Source organism: Heloderma suspectum, chromosome 6 (genome assembly GCF_057233095.1).
Source record: "Heloderma suspectum isolate Gila_16-S chromosome 6, 16-S_ref, whole genome shotgun sequence".
Classification (NCBI taxonomy): Eukaryota; Metazoa; Chordata; class Lepidosauria; order Squamata; family Helodermatidae; genus Heloderma; species Heloderma suspectum.
The window spans coordinates 71,759,479-71,778,641 of NC_139463.1; the positions used below are offsets into that span (position 1 = coordinate 71,759,479).

At 47.9% G+C, this 19,163-nt stretch overlaps 1 protein-coding gene across 1 annotated transcript; it reads right to left on the minus strand.

Moving 5' to 3' along the window:
- Positions 1–1,374: 1,374 nt before the first annotated feature.
- On the minus strand, positions 1,375–19,151 carry UBE2Z (ubiquitin conjugating enzyme E2 Z). Its single transcript, XM_084804825.1, has 7 exons — positions 18,689–19,151; positions 14,111–14,183; positions 9,899–10,086; positions 7,319–7,430; positions 6,039–6,151; positions 4,896–4,986; positions 1,375–4,019 (listed from the first exon to the last, which is right to left on the minus strand). Exons 1-7 carry the CDS (start codon positions 19,012–19,014, stop codon positions 3,849–3,851), a joined length of 1,074 nt encoding a protein of 357 aa, XP_084660951.1. The 5' UTR covers positions 19,015–19,151; the 3' UTR covers positions 1,375–3,848.
- Positions 19,152–19,163: the final 12 nt, after the last annotated feature.

Consider the following 19,163-nt stretch of genomic DNA (forward strand, 5'->3'; position numbering starts at 1 on the left):
AGAAATGTGGAATCCATGAGACTGTACAGAGGATAAAAATCTTGCCAGTCCCTTGAAGAGCTATCATCCACTTCTGTGGCCCTAAGATTTTAGCCTCTGTTTGTAGGGTCACGCAGATTCCACATGAATGCATGAGCACAGCACATTAAGATTTCTTGGCTCCCTGGACCTGGATAGAATTCAGGACGAGGGGTGGGTAATTTGGGCTAGCGCATCCTTCCCTCTGTTCAGATGTGTGGAGGGTGAGGACACTTTGGGGAGCCATCATGGGCCATGGCAGCCTGAGGTGAAATATGCATGGGACCATTTAAAATATACACATACACCCACACCTTGCCCCCAACACCCTACCTTTCAATTCAAACGTGGTACCCAGTTTGAGAAATAATATGTTGTGTATCAGGTATATATCTCGCTCTCTACTTTAATCAAGGATATTAAGAAGCAGAAAGTACTGCTTTTAGCTAAAGTCCAATACACTGTTTAAGGCCATCTTTCTGAAACTGGGTGTGTGGAGAGGTAGGATAGGATTTTTACATTTATATCCCACCTGTCCTCCAAATAGCTGAAGGTGGCATACATGCTTCTCTCCCGGTCTTATCTTCACAACAGCCCTGGGAGATAGGTCAGGCTGAGTGGCAGTGACTGGCCCAAAGTCATCCCGTGAGAGTGACTTGAACTTGAGCCTCCCCAATCCAACCACTATTGGTTTTGCATGGCTTGCAACAAAGGAAGGATCAAAGGGCCGAGACTTTCCAAAATGTAGGTAAGGTAAACCCACCCCAAATCATCACTGAAAGCGGGGAAGAGCCTTGCTCGATGGTGCAGGTGGAATTACCTCAGGCCAGAAAGGGAGTTTGCTGGAGCGTATGTTGGAAATGAGCAGAGTATCAATGTCAGTGAGTGAAACACTACCCCACTCCCTAGTCCCAGGCAGGAACCAGGCTTGTCTATCAGAACAGGCCACAGTGATGCTAGGGAAAGAGTGCCTACACATCAAGTAAATTTAGAAAGCAGGGCATGATCTCATGCAGTTCGAAAAATATCATTTAGGGTTTGCCGATAGTCCAGGGCAGCCTTCCCCAACCTGTGCCCTTCAGATGTGTTGGACTATAACTCCCATACTTCTCCAGCCTGCATGGCCAGCAGTCAGGATGATGGGAGTTGCAGTCCAAAGCATCTGGAGGGCGCCAGGTTGGGGAAGGCTGTCTGAGGGGAATAATTAAATCTGGATTGAAAAACTTCTCAGAAATGTCGATTTATGTAAAGACAGACAACCTTTTCTGGAATTACCCAGCCAGCTGCTATAGCACACAATCAGAAAATGAGCAACTCCTATTTTACAACTCCAGGAGGACACAGAAAGAAGTCAAATTCTGCCAAAACAAACTTTATTGCACAAAAAAACCCTTTATGTACAACTGTATATAAACAAGGTTTCTTATTTGAAGACCCTTGCACATTATTATGTTTAGCTTGTTAGGCCTAAAATTCTGTCACTAAACATTTGTCTAGATCAGTCATCTAGGATTGTCACTTTTTGAAATGGAAAACATTCAGAAAACAGATGACTATGGGCAGCTAGAAAACCATTCCTTTTTGTTTTGTTTTTTTCTTACATCCACATGCGAGCCTTGTGAAAAAGAAACAACCACATAAGGCATTTTCATGTTTTGTTTTGAAGAAATGTATGCAATGGTTCAACAGCCAACATGCATCTGGAATTAAGATCTCTGAAATCACAGGTGCTCCGATACAGAAGCCCTCCTAGCCTTGGTGACTATAGAACAGGGAAAGCCAAATTTATGCAATTGGCACAGACCGGAGAATATAAGGCCTACCTAAGTCCTACTGATTTCAGTGGGACTTAAAAGATTAACAGCACTCAAGTCTCTTTGATTTCAATGTGGGTTAAACACATCTGACGTTTGCTGGATTGCGCCCAATGAGATTAAAACTAACATGATACGATTCACTCCACCCCCTCTACAAGGCATCTACATGCAAAGTTGCATTACACTTTTTGTTTGATTCCACCAGCTATTCAGAACCCTTGGGAGATTCTGTTCTCCCGGGGGGCGGGGGAGAGATAATTCTATCTCACTCCCAAAGGCAGGTGTACAGGAATTAAGTTTTGCTCCTAGGAAAGTTCTGGAATAGTTTTAAGCAGCAGCACATCCTCCTGTTCCACAATGCAGAGTGAAGCGAAAACAGCTTGAAGGTTGCATGTCTGTTGCCATGTCTGCAGTTAAACAGTGCCTACTTGCACACATGGGGTTACCTGCCTGGTTCCATGTGTGTTACTGGGCTGGCAGAATGCAATCCTTCCTATTGACCTGGCTGGTATACTGTATCTACCTGGAAAAAGCATCCCCCCTGCCCCCCGGCAACCTTTGGATCAAGGACATTCTTCCAGTTTTCAAACAGCTTGAAGCGATGGCTAGAAGCCCAAAAAGGAAAGGGGAAAAAAACCACGCTCACCAAATTTCTGGACCTTTCTACCTAGAAACAGCTGAACTTTCAAAACAAAACAAAAAAGTTGGGAGGATAGTTACAGACACCCCACAATTCAAACCTCAAAAAGGCATGTCCTTCAGGCTGCTGCCTTCTCTTATCTACCCCACGATTGAGTGAACTTCGAGAAGGAATTTATGGCAAGATTTGAGAGACAAGACACGTGTGTGCAACTCCGTACTTCAGTTTCAACAGAGACTCTCGTCAAAACAAGACCCAGTCCTTCAACAGAGCATTTCAACAGTTTCTGTTTGCTCCCCAGGCTTACGGTATGACATAGACTGACACTGACCAAATTTCTTCCATTACTAGCATCGTTTTCTCATCACCAAACTCCTTAACCATACTCCCCAGCTTTTTTTGCTGCGATTATCTAAACTTGCTCTTTTCTCTTGCAAACGTCATCCAGAGGACAGAATTGCTGCTCCTCATAGCTTGCCCTTTCCCTGAATTGTAACGCTTAAAACTTCCCAAAGGGTGTATGTAACTTGCAGGGGTGGGGGAAGGGGAATGAATGTCTTCGCCTTCCTAGAACCATGAAAACAAATAATATTTAACATGAAACGAGAAAAAGTTTAACCTTTGGAAGGCTGATGGTTGGTTGCTCACAAGGTTAAAACATTTAAATTTAGGATCGTTGTAGTTTGTCTTTTATTCTATCCCTGCCTGAATTCCATATATGTGGGGGGGGGGGGGGAGGAGCTCAAGAATTGAGTAAAGCTTTGATTTTGTTTATTTTTTAATAAATCACCATAAAGCCCAGTTCCAGCAGAAACTCCTCCTCTTTGGTCTGTCTAGGACAGGCAAAACCAACCCAATTGGGTAGCAACAATGAAGCAAATATGAAAAACGGGTGTCATGTTACATGAACTGTCAAAGTGCTTTAACAGACTTGGGATTGCTGGGAGCCCACTGTGGAAGCAAGCTGGAAGGGAGGTGCTAGGAACAAGCAGTATGTTTTGAAACAAAGACGACAGAACGAAGAGTCATGCTCTATCTCATGCTCTTTTAGAATTGGGGGCGCGGGGACAGAAACCCACCCATCACAGGCTCTTCGAGAATGCCTTTATGCCATCTGCTCATAGATCTCCAGCAGAGAAAGGACCATTTTGAAAATATAGCCTATCACAAGCTCGGTTCAATTTTAGCATCAAATCCTCTTTTTGTTTAACAGAGCACTGAAGGAGGCAATCAAGGGATGCTTCTTCAACCCACGTTTTCTCCACTCTGGAACCAGACTCGTTCTTGGGTCTCTCCGGGGACCTCCACAATGCCTGGAGTCAGAAGATCCCACTCCCACATCTTGAGTTTTTGCGCAGCCAAGTGGGAGGCATCTAAACCTTAATGCTCCCTTGAGTGTCTGTCTCCGTTTCGGAGGAGCTGCTTTCTGAGTCTATGTCCAGGTTCTCCTGCTGGTGTTTCTCCTGCACCTTCAGGCGGATTCCTTGCAAACGCACTAGGAGGGACTGGTAGTCAAAGTGTCCTCGCTTCTCGCCAAAGGGATCCTGGAAGGGGAAAGACTGGAATGAAATGGGGTGGCCAGAAGGTAGATGTGGGTCTAGCAGTAGACCACTGGGTGATTTGCAGGAGAGCTGCAAGTATTTTTGACACCCAATTATTTAAAACAATAGCAGCAACAAAATCACTAAATAAATGCCCCCCTCTTAAACTATACTGCAGGAAATGAAGGAAGTTTGTGGTAATGAGGAGTGGGTTTTGACACGTGAAGGAACTGTGAGCTGTGTTCAGTTCTGGTACTCCAAACTAATCCCTGGGTTGAGAATTCTTTAATGCTAAGTATGACTTTTGCACAGGGCTCCTGTTGGGGAGTTCTTGAAAAACACACACACAGTAAATCCCGCAAGCCTGAAATCTGCCCGCTATGGAAATGAAGAACCCGAATCAAGACACTCCACATGCACGAGTTGGAAAGCAGGTAGAACCAAGTATTTCTCCAAAGGGTATTTTAACAACTACTGGCACTCCGTTCCAATATCCAGGATAGATTAGAGTCACTTCCTTCCCATTACCTCATAGCAGCTCCCTGCTTGTGTTAATATTCTTGTAGCCAGTTTTTGGTGCTGCAGACTAGCCACAAGCCAATTCCTCTCATTTGTCCTCATTCCTCTCATTCGGAACTACCCAACCTGGGTTTTCAAAGTTCCTCTTTGGAAAACCCTCTGGAGAGGAAACAAGCCCACTTCTCAAATAGGAGGGCAAGATGACACGCTGTGATATAGATAGATAGATAGATAGATAGATAGATAGATAGATAGATAGATAGATACATACATACATACATACATACATAACACACACACACACGCCAGTCTTTGGGAGTGAGCACACACACGCATGCACGGATAGCATCCCATCCTTACCTGCATTGTCTGTCCTTGGAGATGGACTCTCTCTTTGCATACCCCCTCGTAAAAATCGTAATACTCCATGAAGGACTTCTCCATAACTCCCCTAGCAAACAAAACCAATGAAGTGTAAGGCAGCACTGCAAGAAGAAGGCAATAGATGGTTTAACTAAGGAGCTAATGTGCCCTCTAGCATACTCCTGAAAAGGATGGTTTTTAACCCACACATGCTTATATTTATATAGTGCTTTCCTCAACAGCTAAACATGCTTCATAAAACCAAATATCCATACAAAGAATAATAAAGTTCTGCTACAAGTGGAAAAATGATACAGCTCATCATCACTCCGGTACATTATTATTGCTTTTCTTTTTTAAAAAAAGTATCTCCCTGATAATCTTCTGTGGCTGCATTTCTGTAAGACTATACGTCAGAATTCTGGAGAATCCTGGCCTAGTGTTCATGAGCAAGCATCGTTCCTGCTTGGCTCTTCCTGTGGCTTCAGTAACCAGGAACTCACCAGGAGGAAAATGCTCAGCATTATGATCGAACTGATACTTCTGGTTTGCCACTCTCCTACCTAGAAAGAGTCTGAAGCCAGGCTTCAGAGTTGGCATACGATTCCTGGCTTGACAAGCCAGAGGGTGGGTTCGGACAAAGCAGGAATTGGGTTGGGAGGAGCCAAGTGGGAGTGACTCAGCAGCATGCATGAGCATGCCTGCTCGTGAACAATAAGCCAGGATCCTCCAGAATTCTGACTCCTTGTTTTATCTCATTTTGGCATAACATGGGGAAAAGAGACCCTCCATGCAACACCCCAAACACTGCGATCGGTGCTGTTTGTACAAACTTTCTAAGGACAAAGCATGAATAACAAAATGCATGGACTGGACTATTTGGAGATGGAGTAGAATAATAAGCACAGAATCTGCCAAGGGTTTGTTTTTTAAAAAAGCTGCAGACATTAACCATGCAGCTGTAAAAAACAGGAAAAGAAAGGAGCAAAGATGGTCTGAGCTCGGAGTCACGGGTTTCACTTTGGAAGGCAGTATTTCCCAGGTAGGGACAAAGCTTGGCTGAGAGGCACAGCACTTTGTCTTCCCCAACCCAGAAGCCTGGAACCCATGAGCTAAGCCACTGTGGCTCCCAGCATGTACCGTAAAGGCTCCGGACAGGGGCATTTCCCTTCCAGCATGTCGCAGACGGCCACCCGGATGGTCTCGTGCCGAATGCACTCGTTGTAATTTTTACTGTCGCCTGGATGTCTTTCCTGCAAGAAAGATCAGTTGCCAAAAAAAGAGAAAGGACCCTGTTTATAATGTTCAAGGAACGCAGCCTGCACCTTTGATCACACCAAAGGGAACGCTCCCAATCACTGGGAACGCTATTCAGTCATTTTCATTAATCGCTGGTCAAAAGCTGTTGCCGCAGAAACCGATTTTATGCGACGCGTTAAGTGCCCCATAACAAATTGTTCTAAGATCTCTGGACAATGAAGTCAGATTCCCTCGCCTCCCTGGTCCCAAGCCACGGACTTGTGGGAAGAACAGACGTTCCGTGCATGTTACTGCACTGCAGATAAATAGTGTCTATGTCTATACAGATTGCAGCAAGGGCAGGGAACGGCCAGCCCGGGGGCCAGATGCAGCTCGTGGGGCCTTTGGATCCGGCCTCCCTTGCTTGCCCCTCCCCCGCGCAGCGATTATGCTTAGAATAAAAGCTCCCATTTGTGTGAATCGGACCTTAAAAAAAAAAAAATCTAATTGCCGCCCAGAGGGGAGGGGGGTTGGGACATGCGGTCACTGCCGAAAATCTCCCCTCCCCAGAGACTTTGTTTTAAAAAAAAAAAAAAAAAAAGGTCCCACTGGTGCAAATGTGACCATTTTTTATAACACTAAGCCATACTGCTGCACAGTATGGGGATGGCAGAGAGAGAGAAGGGGGGTGGTAGAAAGGTAATAGGTAACCCACTCTCAGCTCCAGTCCCACCCACTACCTGGTCTGGCTCCATCCAACCCTGACGTGCAGCCCCCCCCCCCCCCCCGAGATTTCCTTGGAGGGAACGTGGCCCTTGACTTTAAAAACCAGTTCCACACCCTTGGGCGGCAGCATGAGGAGTCCCACAGGGCATAGGCCAGGACCCCTCCAGGGAAATCTCTCAGGGGCTGCCCCTCAGAGCTACTCACGACCTTCTTCATTTTCTGCCTGTCCCAACACTCTAGGCTTTTTAACACAACCGGGACGCAGGTTCTTCCATGGAAACCTGTTTCACCTCTGGATGAGTGCACCTGCTGAAAAGGAATGCCCGGACTGGAGCTCAACCGGCCCCATTTCTTTGCCTGCATTCCTTTTGGCAGCCAGCGGCAATGCCAGACTCTTCCGTACCCGAGGCCAAGAGTTCCGCAGGCGGGACCAATCCAAAATGCAGGCGACTGACCTGTTCGAAGCCGGGTTCATTGTGATAGGGGTTCTCTGTCATTAGGGACTGTATGGATATAAGGACTGACGAAATGCTCTGTGCAGGGCTCCAGGCCGGACCGGTCCACGTGCTGCCAGATAGCAAGAAAGTGGAGTTTATTTTGACACAATAAACAAACAGAGAGCCAGTGTGATGTAGCGGTTCGAGTGTTGGACTGGGACTTGGGAGACCCGGGTTCAAGTCCCCACTCACTCAGCCATGAAGGTCACTGGGTGACTTTGGGCCAGTCACAGACTCTAAGCCCAGCCTACCTCACAGAGTTGTTGAAGTGAGGATAAAATGGAGAGGATTACATACGTCGCTTTGGGTTACTTGGAGGAAAAAAGGCAGGATATAAATGCAATAAATATATAACTAAAAATAAACACAATTCTATAACACGGCGGGGGGGACGGGACAATGTGTGTATTTTTATGCAACTCATAACATTTGAGAGTCCCAGTCACACTTTTTTTTTTTTAAAAGAAGCTTCTAGTCCAGGGGCCTGAAACCTCCGGCCCAGGGGCCAAGTCCAACCCCATTTGGCCCTCTGGGGTTCCCCACATGGCCACACCCACTTTACCCCAACCACCAAACATGGTTTCTCTGCTTTTGAACAGTCCACCCGCTCCATTCTAAAAGGTTCAAATGCCTCTCCTTAGGGCACAATCCTATGCATGTTTAGACATGCTGGCTGGGGAATGCTGGGAGTTGTAGGCCTTTTCTCTGTCTAAACATGCATAGGATTGTGCCCTAAGTCACCGACGTCAAGACCTTTCAGCTACAACAGGCTGGTATTCTCTGCGATTTCTGGCCCCGCCCTTCTGCCTTCGGCCCCGCCCATCACTAGAACACGCCCCCCAAGAGCTTCTCCGAAACAGAATTCAGCCTTCAGGCTGAAAGAGAGGTTCCCCACCCCCTTTCTAGTCCTCCTGGCGGTGGATCAATTTGAAGACATTTGGAGAAGAACCACTAAAAGCCAGGCCTACATGAATCATGTATACAGCAGTATGTAGAAGAAAAAAGCCACTGTTATAAAAGTGGTTATTTATTGCCTGACAATGACAAACCATCTTGAACTCCTGCTCATCTTTCCAGAACATACTTAGGTCAGGGTGCAGAGTCTTTTTTTCCTACAAAATCTGCATCTCCTCAGGGTTAATCTGTGGAGGGCATACTACTGGGGGCAGGCAGGCTGAACTGAGTGGTAGGCAGGGCCAAAGCCAAAAGTGGGTGGAGCCATCCTCCAGGAGGCTGCTGAGGAAGGGACAGATCACTTTTGCCAGAGGTATGCACTGATCTCTTGCAGAGAGCTTTTGAAATGAGGCCAAGGCTCACATGCAGCCTTAGGGCTACAGATCGCTCACCCCGGTCTAGACACATGTTCACCATCTCATACAAGCGCTACACAGATACAGAGTCTGGCAGTGGGCGCGGAATGCAGCATCCTAAGAACCTCAGCACTTGCAAGTGTCCCTAATTTACAGAGGTCACATATGTCAACTTCTCCTGGCACCAGATCCTCCCGCCCACCCCAGCAACACAATCTTGAGTGCCTACACACTACCGCATCTATATGGCAAATCCTAAACACCATTCAAAATTTAGAAACATAGGGTTGGAAGGGGCCTAAAAGACCACCGAGTCCAACCCCCTGCTCAATGCAGGAAACCTGATTCCCAGGCGGTCTCCCATCCAAATACTAACTAGGGCCGACCCTGCTTAGCTTCCGAGATCAGGAAGCCTTTGGTCCAGAGATGAAGGGCAAGAGCTCAAAAAGAAAAAGCCAAGCCACAGTTTTATCATAAAGCTGAATAACAGGATGCTTGCTCTTGCTGCTGCAAGCGTTTTTGAGGCGCTGCCATGGAAGGCCCTCAAGTCCCCCCTCCCCAAAAGCTTGGAGCAGCAGGGGCTGCTTGATCAGGTCCCCTGCGTTTCGGTTCCACATCCTGTTTGACCCTAAAAACAAATGGCAACTAACAGACATGGGGTAGTGAATAAAAGGGTTTTTAAAACGCTTCGGCACTAGTTAACCTCCAGGGAAAAAATTCCTTTGCTTTGGGGCAGCCAACTTCCCCCTCTTAGCAGTTTGAACCTGGTGCAGAGATGGTATTGCCTGCGAAGGTGAGAATCTTAATGCTTGCAACAGTGCAAAGGACAGGAAGCCATTTCACAAGAATTATGTTCTGGAGGCTTAGAGGCTGTCACTTTTTGTTCTCAGTCTTGTTTTGTTAGGGATGCTGGCTGCAGCAGCGAAGTTCAGCTCCCTTGTCCATTTTTTTTAGTAGCACTTTATTCTGACCTGAGCAAGAATGACTTCCCCATCCCTGTTCTAGTGGCTATGTGCATGCATGCCCTCACATCTGACGCTTTGGCCCCTTGTCTCTGCCCTGGATTAATCTACTTGGACTGTATAAACACACACACACTCCTTCAGAGGACACCCCCAAGGGATCAGGGACAAGAGAATCACATGCAGAAGTGCGGACCTCCCCTAGGCACCCAACCTGGGCTCCCCCCGCCCCGAGAAAAATGAGCCCGAGTTGTTCCGCTCCTTACCCTAGAATACTGAGGCAGACCTTCCCATTGCGGTAGAAGTTAGGGTTAAACCTCACTGTGTTATTCCCGGTTGTCATCAGTTTGACCCGTGGCGGGTGGATGGGATAATCTGGAGGACAGCGAAACAGGAACAAGAAGAAACCCCCTTCGTAAGGCGTGTCAAAGGGGCCTGTGATCAACGCATGAATCTGCAAGAGAAAAGCCCAGCTCGCGCAAACACTTCCGACTGGGGTGCAACACCAGCAGAGCCTGCGCGGAACACACGCCAGCCGCAAAGACGCGTCGAGGGCAGCATCTTCCACAAGCCGCTGCGGAAAACTCAATGCCCTCTTCGGAAGGCCGCGGATTCGGGTTGTGGGCCTCATTCACACGGGCAGCAGGCGAGGTGGGAAGAATGGGCTCTGGACCCCTCTGCTTCACACAGCAGTTGGAGGATTCTCACCCACCCTGGCGTTAACAGGAGGCTCTGGGCTTCAGCTCCCAGCATTCCTGCCCACTGGCCGTGCCGACCGGGGCTGGCGCCCTCCAAATGCTTTGGACTTCGACTTGCACCAGGTTGCAGAAGGCTGCTGTGACTGAATGTGCCCCTAAAATGTTTCCCTTAAAACAACAACACCACCTCCCTGTCAGGGGGTTCTAGCCCAGTGGTGGGGAGCCTGTGGCCCTCCAGATGTTGTTGAACCCCAACTCCCACCAGCCCCAGCCAGCATTCCAAAGTTCAGGAAGGATGGGAGTTGTAATCCAGCAGCACCCGGAGGGCCACAGGCTCCCCAGCTCTGGTTAGATGTCAGGGATAAGCGTTCTAGCATAGCCTTTTCTCAGATAGGCTCATTTTGTCCTTGCAGGGAATTTCTTTTCACAGAAGAGTTTTTAAAACATGATTTCCCACCTGCAGCCTAAAACCTAGAAGAGTTTTACCAACTCATCTGTTCGCACGAACTAAGCGTTACCTGAACTTCAACTGAGGTGACCCACCTTAAGCTTCCCAGTTGTAATAGGGAACATATGAAAGCTGCTGCTTTTACCAGCCCCCCCCCCCCGGCCATCCATTCCAGCTGGCCTGAGCTGAGACAGAGCAACAGAACCTTCTGCTTTGAGATGGTATCATCTGGGCCCCTCGAGCCTTACCCGCAGTGACAAGAAGCTGGCAGTTTCCAACTAGGCCCCAGAAGGCCAGGGCCCCACCCTGTAAGACCAACAACTTCTGGCTGTACTACAGTCATTTTGAGAAAGGAGGGGTCAGCAGGCTATTTCTTGGAGGCTTGGCAAGGCCCGTTTTTGGACTGTGAGCAGCCTGCTTCCGTGACAGCTGGTCATTATAAGAACTGTATATTGTTAAAGATCAGTGCCTGAGCGTTCTTGTTTTCCTTTTCCCGCCTCATCCCTTTTTCCTTCTGTGTCGTGCCTCTTTAGACTGTGAGCCTGAGCACAGGGACTGCCTTGTTTTTATTGGCCTGTAAAGCAGCTCAGGGAGCTTTTCCAGCTAGAAAGGAAGGAAGGATGGACGGAAGGAAGGAAGGAACCTGCAAAGAGAGACTTAAGGATGTGTAATGCTCAGTGCAGGCTTCCCGAACCTGGTGCCCTCCAGATGTGGATGATGGAGGCTGTGATCCAGTACATTAGCCATGTTGGCTGGGGATGGTAGGAGTTGTAGTCCAAGACATCTGGATGGAAGGGTGGCTTCTTGAAAACTAAGAAACCAGAGGGCTGGCTGAGCAGCAGGATGAATAAAAATGAATGATTTTTTAAAAACAAAAAAAATGTATTTTTAAAATTTAAATTGGATTCTTCATTCAAAAGAATCAATGAAATACCAAATGTCTCTCTCGTTAAAAAAAAATAACAGCAACAATTAAATCTCATTGCAAACACACTAAACCTACACTTAGAGTCACACAAAAAGAAGTCCCCTCCCAGTCAAGGCCATTCAATTTCAGTGGTTCACTTAATGAAAAATGGTTCTGTCTAGCCTAACTCCCAGCTTCTGCTTCTTAAAAGTTTAGGACTTTCAGCTTCTGTTTCTCTGACTAAAGTCACATGTGCAAAGACACAGGCAGGATGGGATTGTTGTCATTCTGTGCTTACGTGGTGGTGGAGCTGGGCCAAGTAAGGCAGAGTAGTTAGTTAAGACAGAAAGACAATATAGAAAAGGACCATTGGAGGCAGAGTAGAAAGTAATAACAGAGTGGACTGGATAGAAAAAGTGCTATTGCATTTGGGAGTTAGTTCTTACTGTTCTAAATATACCAGCTTGACACAGGTAATGAGTACTACATCCTATTTCCTGGATTAATAAAAATGAAGTTATCTTAAAAATTACACAAAGTATACCCTGCTTGAGGTTGTAAAATGTTGTAAATTAATATGTTTTAGGTGTAAATTAATATGTTTTAGTGATCAGATTTGTACCACTGTTTCAGAAATACATGGAGAATGATCAGTGCCAAACTTGATTTAAATGAGGGTGTTCCCAGTGATTTGCATCATGACTTAAATAAGTGATACAGATTGCTTTGATTTAAATCAATCCACCCTGCTGAGTGGGAATGTCAGTGCCCAAGGAGAGCATCAATGCAAATACATAGACCTCTATCCCAACTACATTGGCCCGCCAATCAATCCATCATTCAGTTGCAATCAAATGTACCAAAAACGCCACTGTGTAGATGGTAGATTACCTTAAAAAAGAAACTCATTACGATTTCATGTGTTAGCAAGGGCAGGAGTGAGTGCTGGTCGTCCCTTGGCCCTGCAGCACTCAGGGGCAAATGGAGCAACACAGCAATGTTCCTTTACTGGCTGCTATAACTGCAGGCATGCCCAAACAGGAAAACAAGCCATTCTCAGTGACAGAGGCCATTGTCTAGTGCACCCTTGCCCAACTTGGTGTCCTCCAGGTGTCGCAGACTACAACTCCCAGCATTCTTGAACAGTGGCTATGCTGGATGGGGCTAATGGAAGTTGAAGTGCAAAACATCCAGAGGGCACCAGGTTGGGGAAGGCTAGCCTAGTGAGTAGAGAGCTGGATGAAGACCAGAGGGACCCAGGTTCAAATCCTCACTCAGCCGTGAAGCTCGTTAGGCAACACTGGGCCATTCAAACACTTTGAGCCTAACCTCCCTCACAGAGCTGATGTGAGGATAAAATGGGAAGGGATTATGTTCTCTCTCTCTCTCTCTCACACACACACACACACACACACACAGCGCTCTTTGGATGAAGGGCAGAATAAATGTGCAATAAAATAATTCATTATGTTTTTAAAAGTTCATGATACTGTCCCATAACAACAGTATCTATTTATTTAGTTCTGGGATTGGCACAAGTTATCAGACCAGTTGATGATCTTTCTTCATCTTTGCTATTGTCGTCATGTCAACGCTTGAGAAATACTTGACCAATATTTGACTGGTCAAAGGCCCAACCCCATGGAGCCATGCATACAAATCCAAAACATATGCAAATTGGAACAGTTTGTATAATTTATGCGAGTTGCAGACTTTGGGGGGGGGTTATATTTAGCACAACATTTTGATTTAATTGAGGGTGTGCGTGTGTGTACACACACACACACACACACACAGTGGACTCTCCTGCCAAGTTCACCTATATACATAAAGCCCTATAAACTGCGGAAACCAGGCTACAGAACCAAGGGCAGTTGGGTACTGCAACACCTTCAAGTCCAGTAAAATTACCAGCAAGAGAAAAATTGGTCCAGTCCCATTTGGATGTAAATATCCATTAACTCCGTTCTTTTTTTCTGGCATTTTCAAACTATTCTCCCTCCTCTACCACTCTCCTCCCCTTCCCTCTTTTAGATTGTAAGCCTTTTATTCTGATTTACCGCACAGCTCCTAGATAACATAGGAATATAATCAATAACAATAAAATGGTACATACTGCTTGTTATAATAGTATCCTTAGCCCTCATTCTTCCCCATTTCAATTCATTTCACAGTATGAACAGAACATGAGCTGCAAAGCATTGTTGGAATTTTCTAAGGTTAGAAAAATGTTGTGTGACTATCTTTTTGTTGCAGGAGGAGAAGTTATGTACTTTCGTCACTACTCTTTCCCAAAGGCTACTGATAACACTGGGATTTTATGTCACTGTAGGGTGAACCGTTAGATGTCAACCTTCTTCTAAAACCAGCAGGAAATCCCTTCAGGAAAACACACTACAGAGGAAGGCATTCAGGTATCACCTACCTTGGTCATATCGTGAGGGTCAGGCACAACAAACATTCCAGGAGGTGGTTCCTTATAAATTGACATGATATCTCTGGGAAACAAACAAAAAAATAGATGCAGCAATCAATCAAGTGTTTCTCCACAGCTTTTGGCTTCGCACCCAAGTCCCCAAAGCCTCTTGATGAATTCTTGAGAAACAAGCCTGCTTAAAACAAAACAAAAAAGCAGGAAACAAGTTTCTAGCCCTCATGGCTATTGTCAGGCAGCTTTCCCCTAAAGACTCTAGAAAACAAATATTAAGACAACCCAACCTACCCAGTTAGGAACCATCCATAAAGTTACATTGTGCCTTTTTCAGGCTTCCTCTCCCCGCTTGTCAGATTTTGCCCCATTTTAATCCATATTTGATTCCTCCTCTGTCGCAACATATTACTCACCTCCTTCCTAATGGATATTACACTTTATGGATGATCCCAAAGCACCTCTCGCAACACTGTCCAGTGAGGGGAAGGGAGAGAGAAAGAGGAAAGCCCACGATTTTGAAACTTGGCGAATATTACGACTTAATCTCCGCCCTTCCACTCGAGGCTAGAAGGGGGGGGAATGTAATGTGAAGGGACTCATCATCACCCCCCACCCCCCCCATAAAGACTGGCTCCTTCAAACTTTGTTCTCTTACCAAGCAGACACATTCACAAGCAAAAATGGGGGCGGGGGGGTTGTTTAACAAGCATACAGCTACAATGAAAGTCACTGGCCATGGACTCTGAGTTGAAGGATCTGAACTTCCTTCCACCAGACAATGAACAAGGACAGCTGCTAGAAGGCAAGCCGGGTGGCCTGGCACCTCCTGCTGAGTGCAGAAATTATGTCAACGGCACATTATAACAAGTGTAGCCCTTCTAACACGTAACACGTGCCCACTGCAGCCCTCGGCCTGCCTTGGCACACAAGAGAACAGCACACTCCTGACACACTCATCCTGAGAAAAAAAGACCCTCTGCACATTCACTTTGGTTCTACGCTCCTTCACTGGTCCTGACAATAGAGCTTTTGTTTCTGGGATTGCATAAAACCGGCAGAACCGCTCCGGCGGTAGCCAGGTTCAATGGCAGGAACGGACCCAAGATGTCCCTCTTTGCTGCCTCCTCCAACCCCCATTTACTTCCCTGCTCCAAAGCAAGGTGATGGAGCAAGACACAGAAGACTTCAGCCCAGTAATCCTTGTTCAGCAGCACGGCCGAAATACAGCTCTCCAAAATCTCCCAGGCAGGTCTTCCCTGGTTGTGCTGAGTGGAGATGGCAAGGGCTCGACTTGGGGACTTGTTAAGAAGATGCATTCGGCTGTAATGGAAGGGCCCTTCCTTTCTACTGCAATTTCTGACATGATCCACGAGTGTTTATTGGGAGCAGTGTGTGGAGGGGGGGGGGGAGACTTTTGACTTGAAGGATCTGACTTCTTGGTGCCTCTCATTCTCCTCTACACTTCGTTGGGTATGCTGGGTGTGGCACCTTTTGGAGAGACGAAGCGTTGTCCATAACAACATCTATTAAAAGTGCTAAAAGCATGCCAGGTATAGTACACAAAGACAAAAGCAAAGAGCCAGGGCAACCCAGGGCACAGACAGGTGAACTCAAGAGGCCTGAGTTCAAATTCCATCTCTGCCAAGGACTCAGCATATGTCCTTGGGCAAGAACCCCAGTTCCTCAGCAGTAAAATGGGAAAGGGGGCAGCTTACCTCTCAGGGCTGTTGCAAGACACAACGGACATGCAACAAGTGGAAGGCGCTGTGAAAGTGGAAACATACCGTTGACCACGGTATCCTCCTGGACCGCCTGGAGGGGTTGGGCATTGGAGACACTGTATTGCGGTGGTTCCGGTCCTTCCTCTCCGGCAGGTACAGAGGGTAGCACTGGGAGAGGAGGTTTCGGATCCGTGGCCACTTACTTGTGGGGTGCCACAGGGTTCCACCCTCTCCCCGATGCTATTTAACATCTATGTGAAGCCACTGGGGGCTATCATCAGGAGGTTTGGGGTGCAGTGTCATCAATATGCAGACGACACGCAGCTCTACCTCTCATTCAAATCTTCACCAAGGTTGGTCGTAGAATCCCTGTCCAAATGTCTGGAGACGGTGAGTGGCTGGATGGGGAGGAATAAGCTGAAGCTCAACCCTGACAAGACCGAGGTACTTTTGGTGGGAGACAAGAGGAGGCTGGGGGATGTTGACCTGGTGTTGAATGGGGTACGGCTACCCTTGAAAGACCAGGTCCGCAGCCTGGGGGTCATTTTGGACTCCCAGCTGTCCATGGAGGCTCAGGTGTCAGCTGTGAGCCGGACAGCGCTGTATCAACTCCATCTGATACGGCGGCTGCGCCCCTTCCTTCCCGACCATCTGCTCCCATCGGTAGTACATGCCCTGGTCTCCTCTCGTTTAGACTACTGTAATGCGCTCTACGTGGGGTTACCCTTGAAGACGGTTCGGAAACTGTAGCTGGTACAGAACGTGGCGGCTCACCTGATTAAAGGCAGCCGCCGGCGAGATCACATCACTCCAGTGCTGAAGGAGTTGCACTGGTTACCAGTTGTTTTCCGGGCCAAATTCAAGGTGTTGGTTTTGACCTTTAAAACCCTATATGGTTCCGGCCCAGCCTATCTTAAGGAGCGCCTCCAGCAACACCAGACAGGCCGCTTAACAAAATCAGCCTCGGATGGCCTTCTCTCTGTCCCATCAGCCAGGACAGCTAGACTGGTGGGGACGAGGGAGAGGGCCTTCTCTGTGGTGGCCCCCACTCTGTGGAACTCCCTCCCTAGGGAACTCTGTCATGCCCCCTCTTTAATGAGCTTCCATCGTGCATTAAAAACATGGTTGTTCAGGCAGGCATTTGGGGTGGGTTAGGGTATTTTAAAAAAAAAAATTTATGGTAAAATTTTATTGTTTTAAATTGTTTTATGGTGGGTTGTACATCGCCCAGAGTGGCTGGGTGACCAGTCAGATGGGCGATTAATAAATTTAATAAATAAATAAATAAATAAACATTTAGCGCTGCTAGTAACACCCTTTCCCCAAGAGCTTACTGTCTACGGGTGTATGGTCAGGATCACTTAGCATAATTTTTAATGACTTGTAATTGTCCTGCCAACCCTAGGAACACCCTTTAAATACGGGACCAGAGGCAAGGAGAAAGTGTTAATCCATCTCACTGATTACAAAACTGAGTGCGTGTGCATGTTAGTTCTGAACTAAATAAATTAACTTAGGTATATAGTGTAACACACTGCTGCTTTTCATTGCTTGATCTACCGCAGATAAAACAGAAACACGGTATAAATAACTTATCTGAGTGCAACATATTGGGGTGGGGGGTGTCTCATTCCTCAGGTTTATATGGTTAGGAGTAGGGGAAGGTCTGATTTCTGCTATGGAAAGGAATCTGTTTCTATTCCTGGAAGAAAAATACTTTAAGTAAAACGTTGCACCAGCCTTCGTCCAACCTGGTGCCCTCTGGATGTGCTGGACTACTACAACCATTATGGCTGGGTAGGGCTGATGGGACTTGTAATCCAACACATCAGGACAGTACTTGGTTGGGGAAAGCTGCTTTACACCTTCTCATTATATACAAACCAAGCAAGATAAGCTTTGAAAGAGGAAGAAAAAACTAAGCCAAAACCAAAAGTGGGACCCTTAGGCAGTAAAAGTATTCTGGACATACAGTAATTCCCCCTGCCCCCAAATCTACCTTATCCTTGGAGGCTATTCGCCTGTGACTTTTCTTTCTCTTTAATGAGGCTCTAAGTATGCTATATACCAACTGTTATCTGATGCAGAACAAGGAAGTTGAGCTTGGAGTGGAAACAACCTAGAGAACAGGCTTCTTACAGAGAAGTTTATAAGCTCAGGTGTGTGTGAGGCTTTTCTCATCTTCAGGCGCTGTGGGAGACGCTGCCCCAGAGAAAGGCAGTTTAGCTGGGCTCTTGTAATCAGGAACTTATACCACTGAACTCTCGCTTAACCCATGCATAGAGCTACAGACTTTATTCCTGGCCAGATCGACAACTTTAACTGTGCGACGTTTATTTATTCTTTACTTTTATATCCTGCTTTTTCCTCCAACGGAGCTCAAGAAGGCATAGATGGTCCTCCTCCTCCTCTCCATTTTATCCTCACAACAGCCCTGTGAGGGAGCTTAGGCTGCCAGTCTGTGACTGGCCCAAGGTCACTCGTTGTGCTTCATGGCCGAGTGGGGTCTTGAACCCGGGTCTCCCGAGCCACAGTCTAACACTTTGAGCACTACACCACACAGGCTCTCTGGGACGCAGAAGTGTAACAGGTGCGGCTTTCCCACCACCGCTGACTCGGTTACCCACCGAGCAGCGATCAAAGGCGGTGGATCTTTGCCAAGAAAATACGACAGCCGACCTTCCTAGAGAAGTCCGATTGCGCGCGCCGGCGGAGACCCCCGAAGCACGAAGGCAGGCCGGCGATGGGAATGCACACTCTGCACGTGCTCAGAAGCACCGTCCCCCTGAAACGCGGGCAGCGGGTTTCTGCTCTCGGCTGCCCCCGCCCGCCTCTTCCCAGCGCCGCTCACCGTTTGATGCGCAGCAGGCAGGCAGCGCTCGGCCTCTCTCCGTCCCAGTCGCCGCTGGTCGTGGGGTCCCAGAAGGCCGAGTGCGAGAGCAGCACGCCGGCGGCGGCCGCGGCGGCCGCGGAGTGGGGGATCCCGGCCACCGCGGTCCCGCCAGACCCCGCTCCGGATCCGCCCCCGGCCGAGCCGAGCCCCGCCACCGCCCACAGGTCGGCCGTCTGGAGCGCGCTCGTCGCCCCGGCGCCCGCTCCGGGCCCCGGCCCGCCGCCCGGCGTGGCCGCCAGCATCGCGGCCGCGGGCGCCTCCTCGGCCGCCGGACTCTCCGCCATCGTCGCCAACAGTCCCGGCTCCGCTTCCGGGACCTCCGGCGCCAGCGACAGGGGCGGGCAGAGCGGATCCCTAGGCGCCGCCCGCCTCGCTGGTTGGCTCCTTCTTTCCTTCCGCCGGAGGCGCCGCAGCCTCCAAGAGTTGCGCGTCA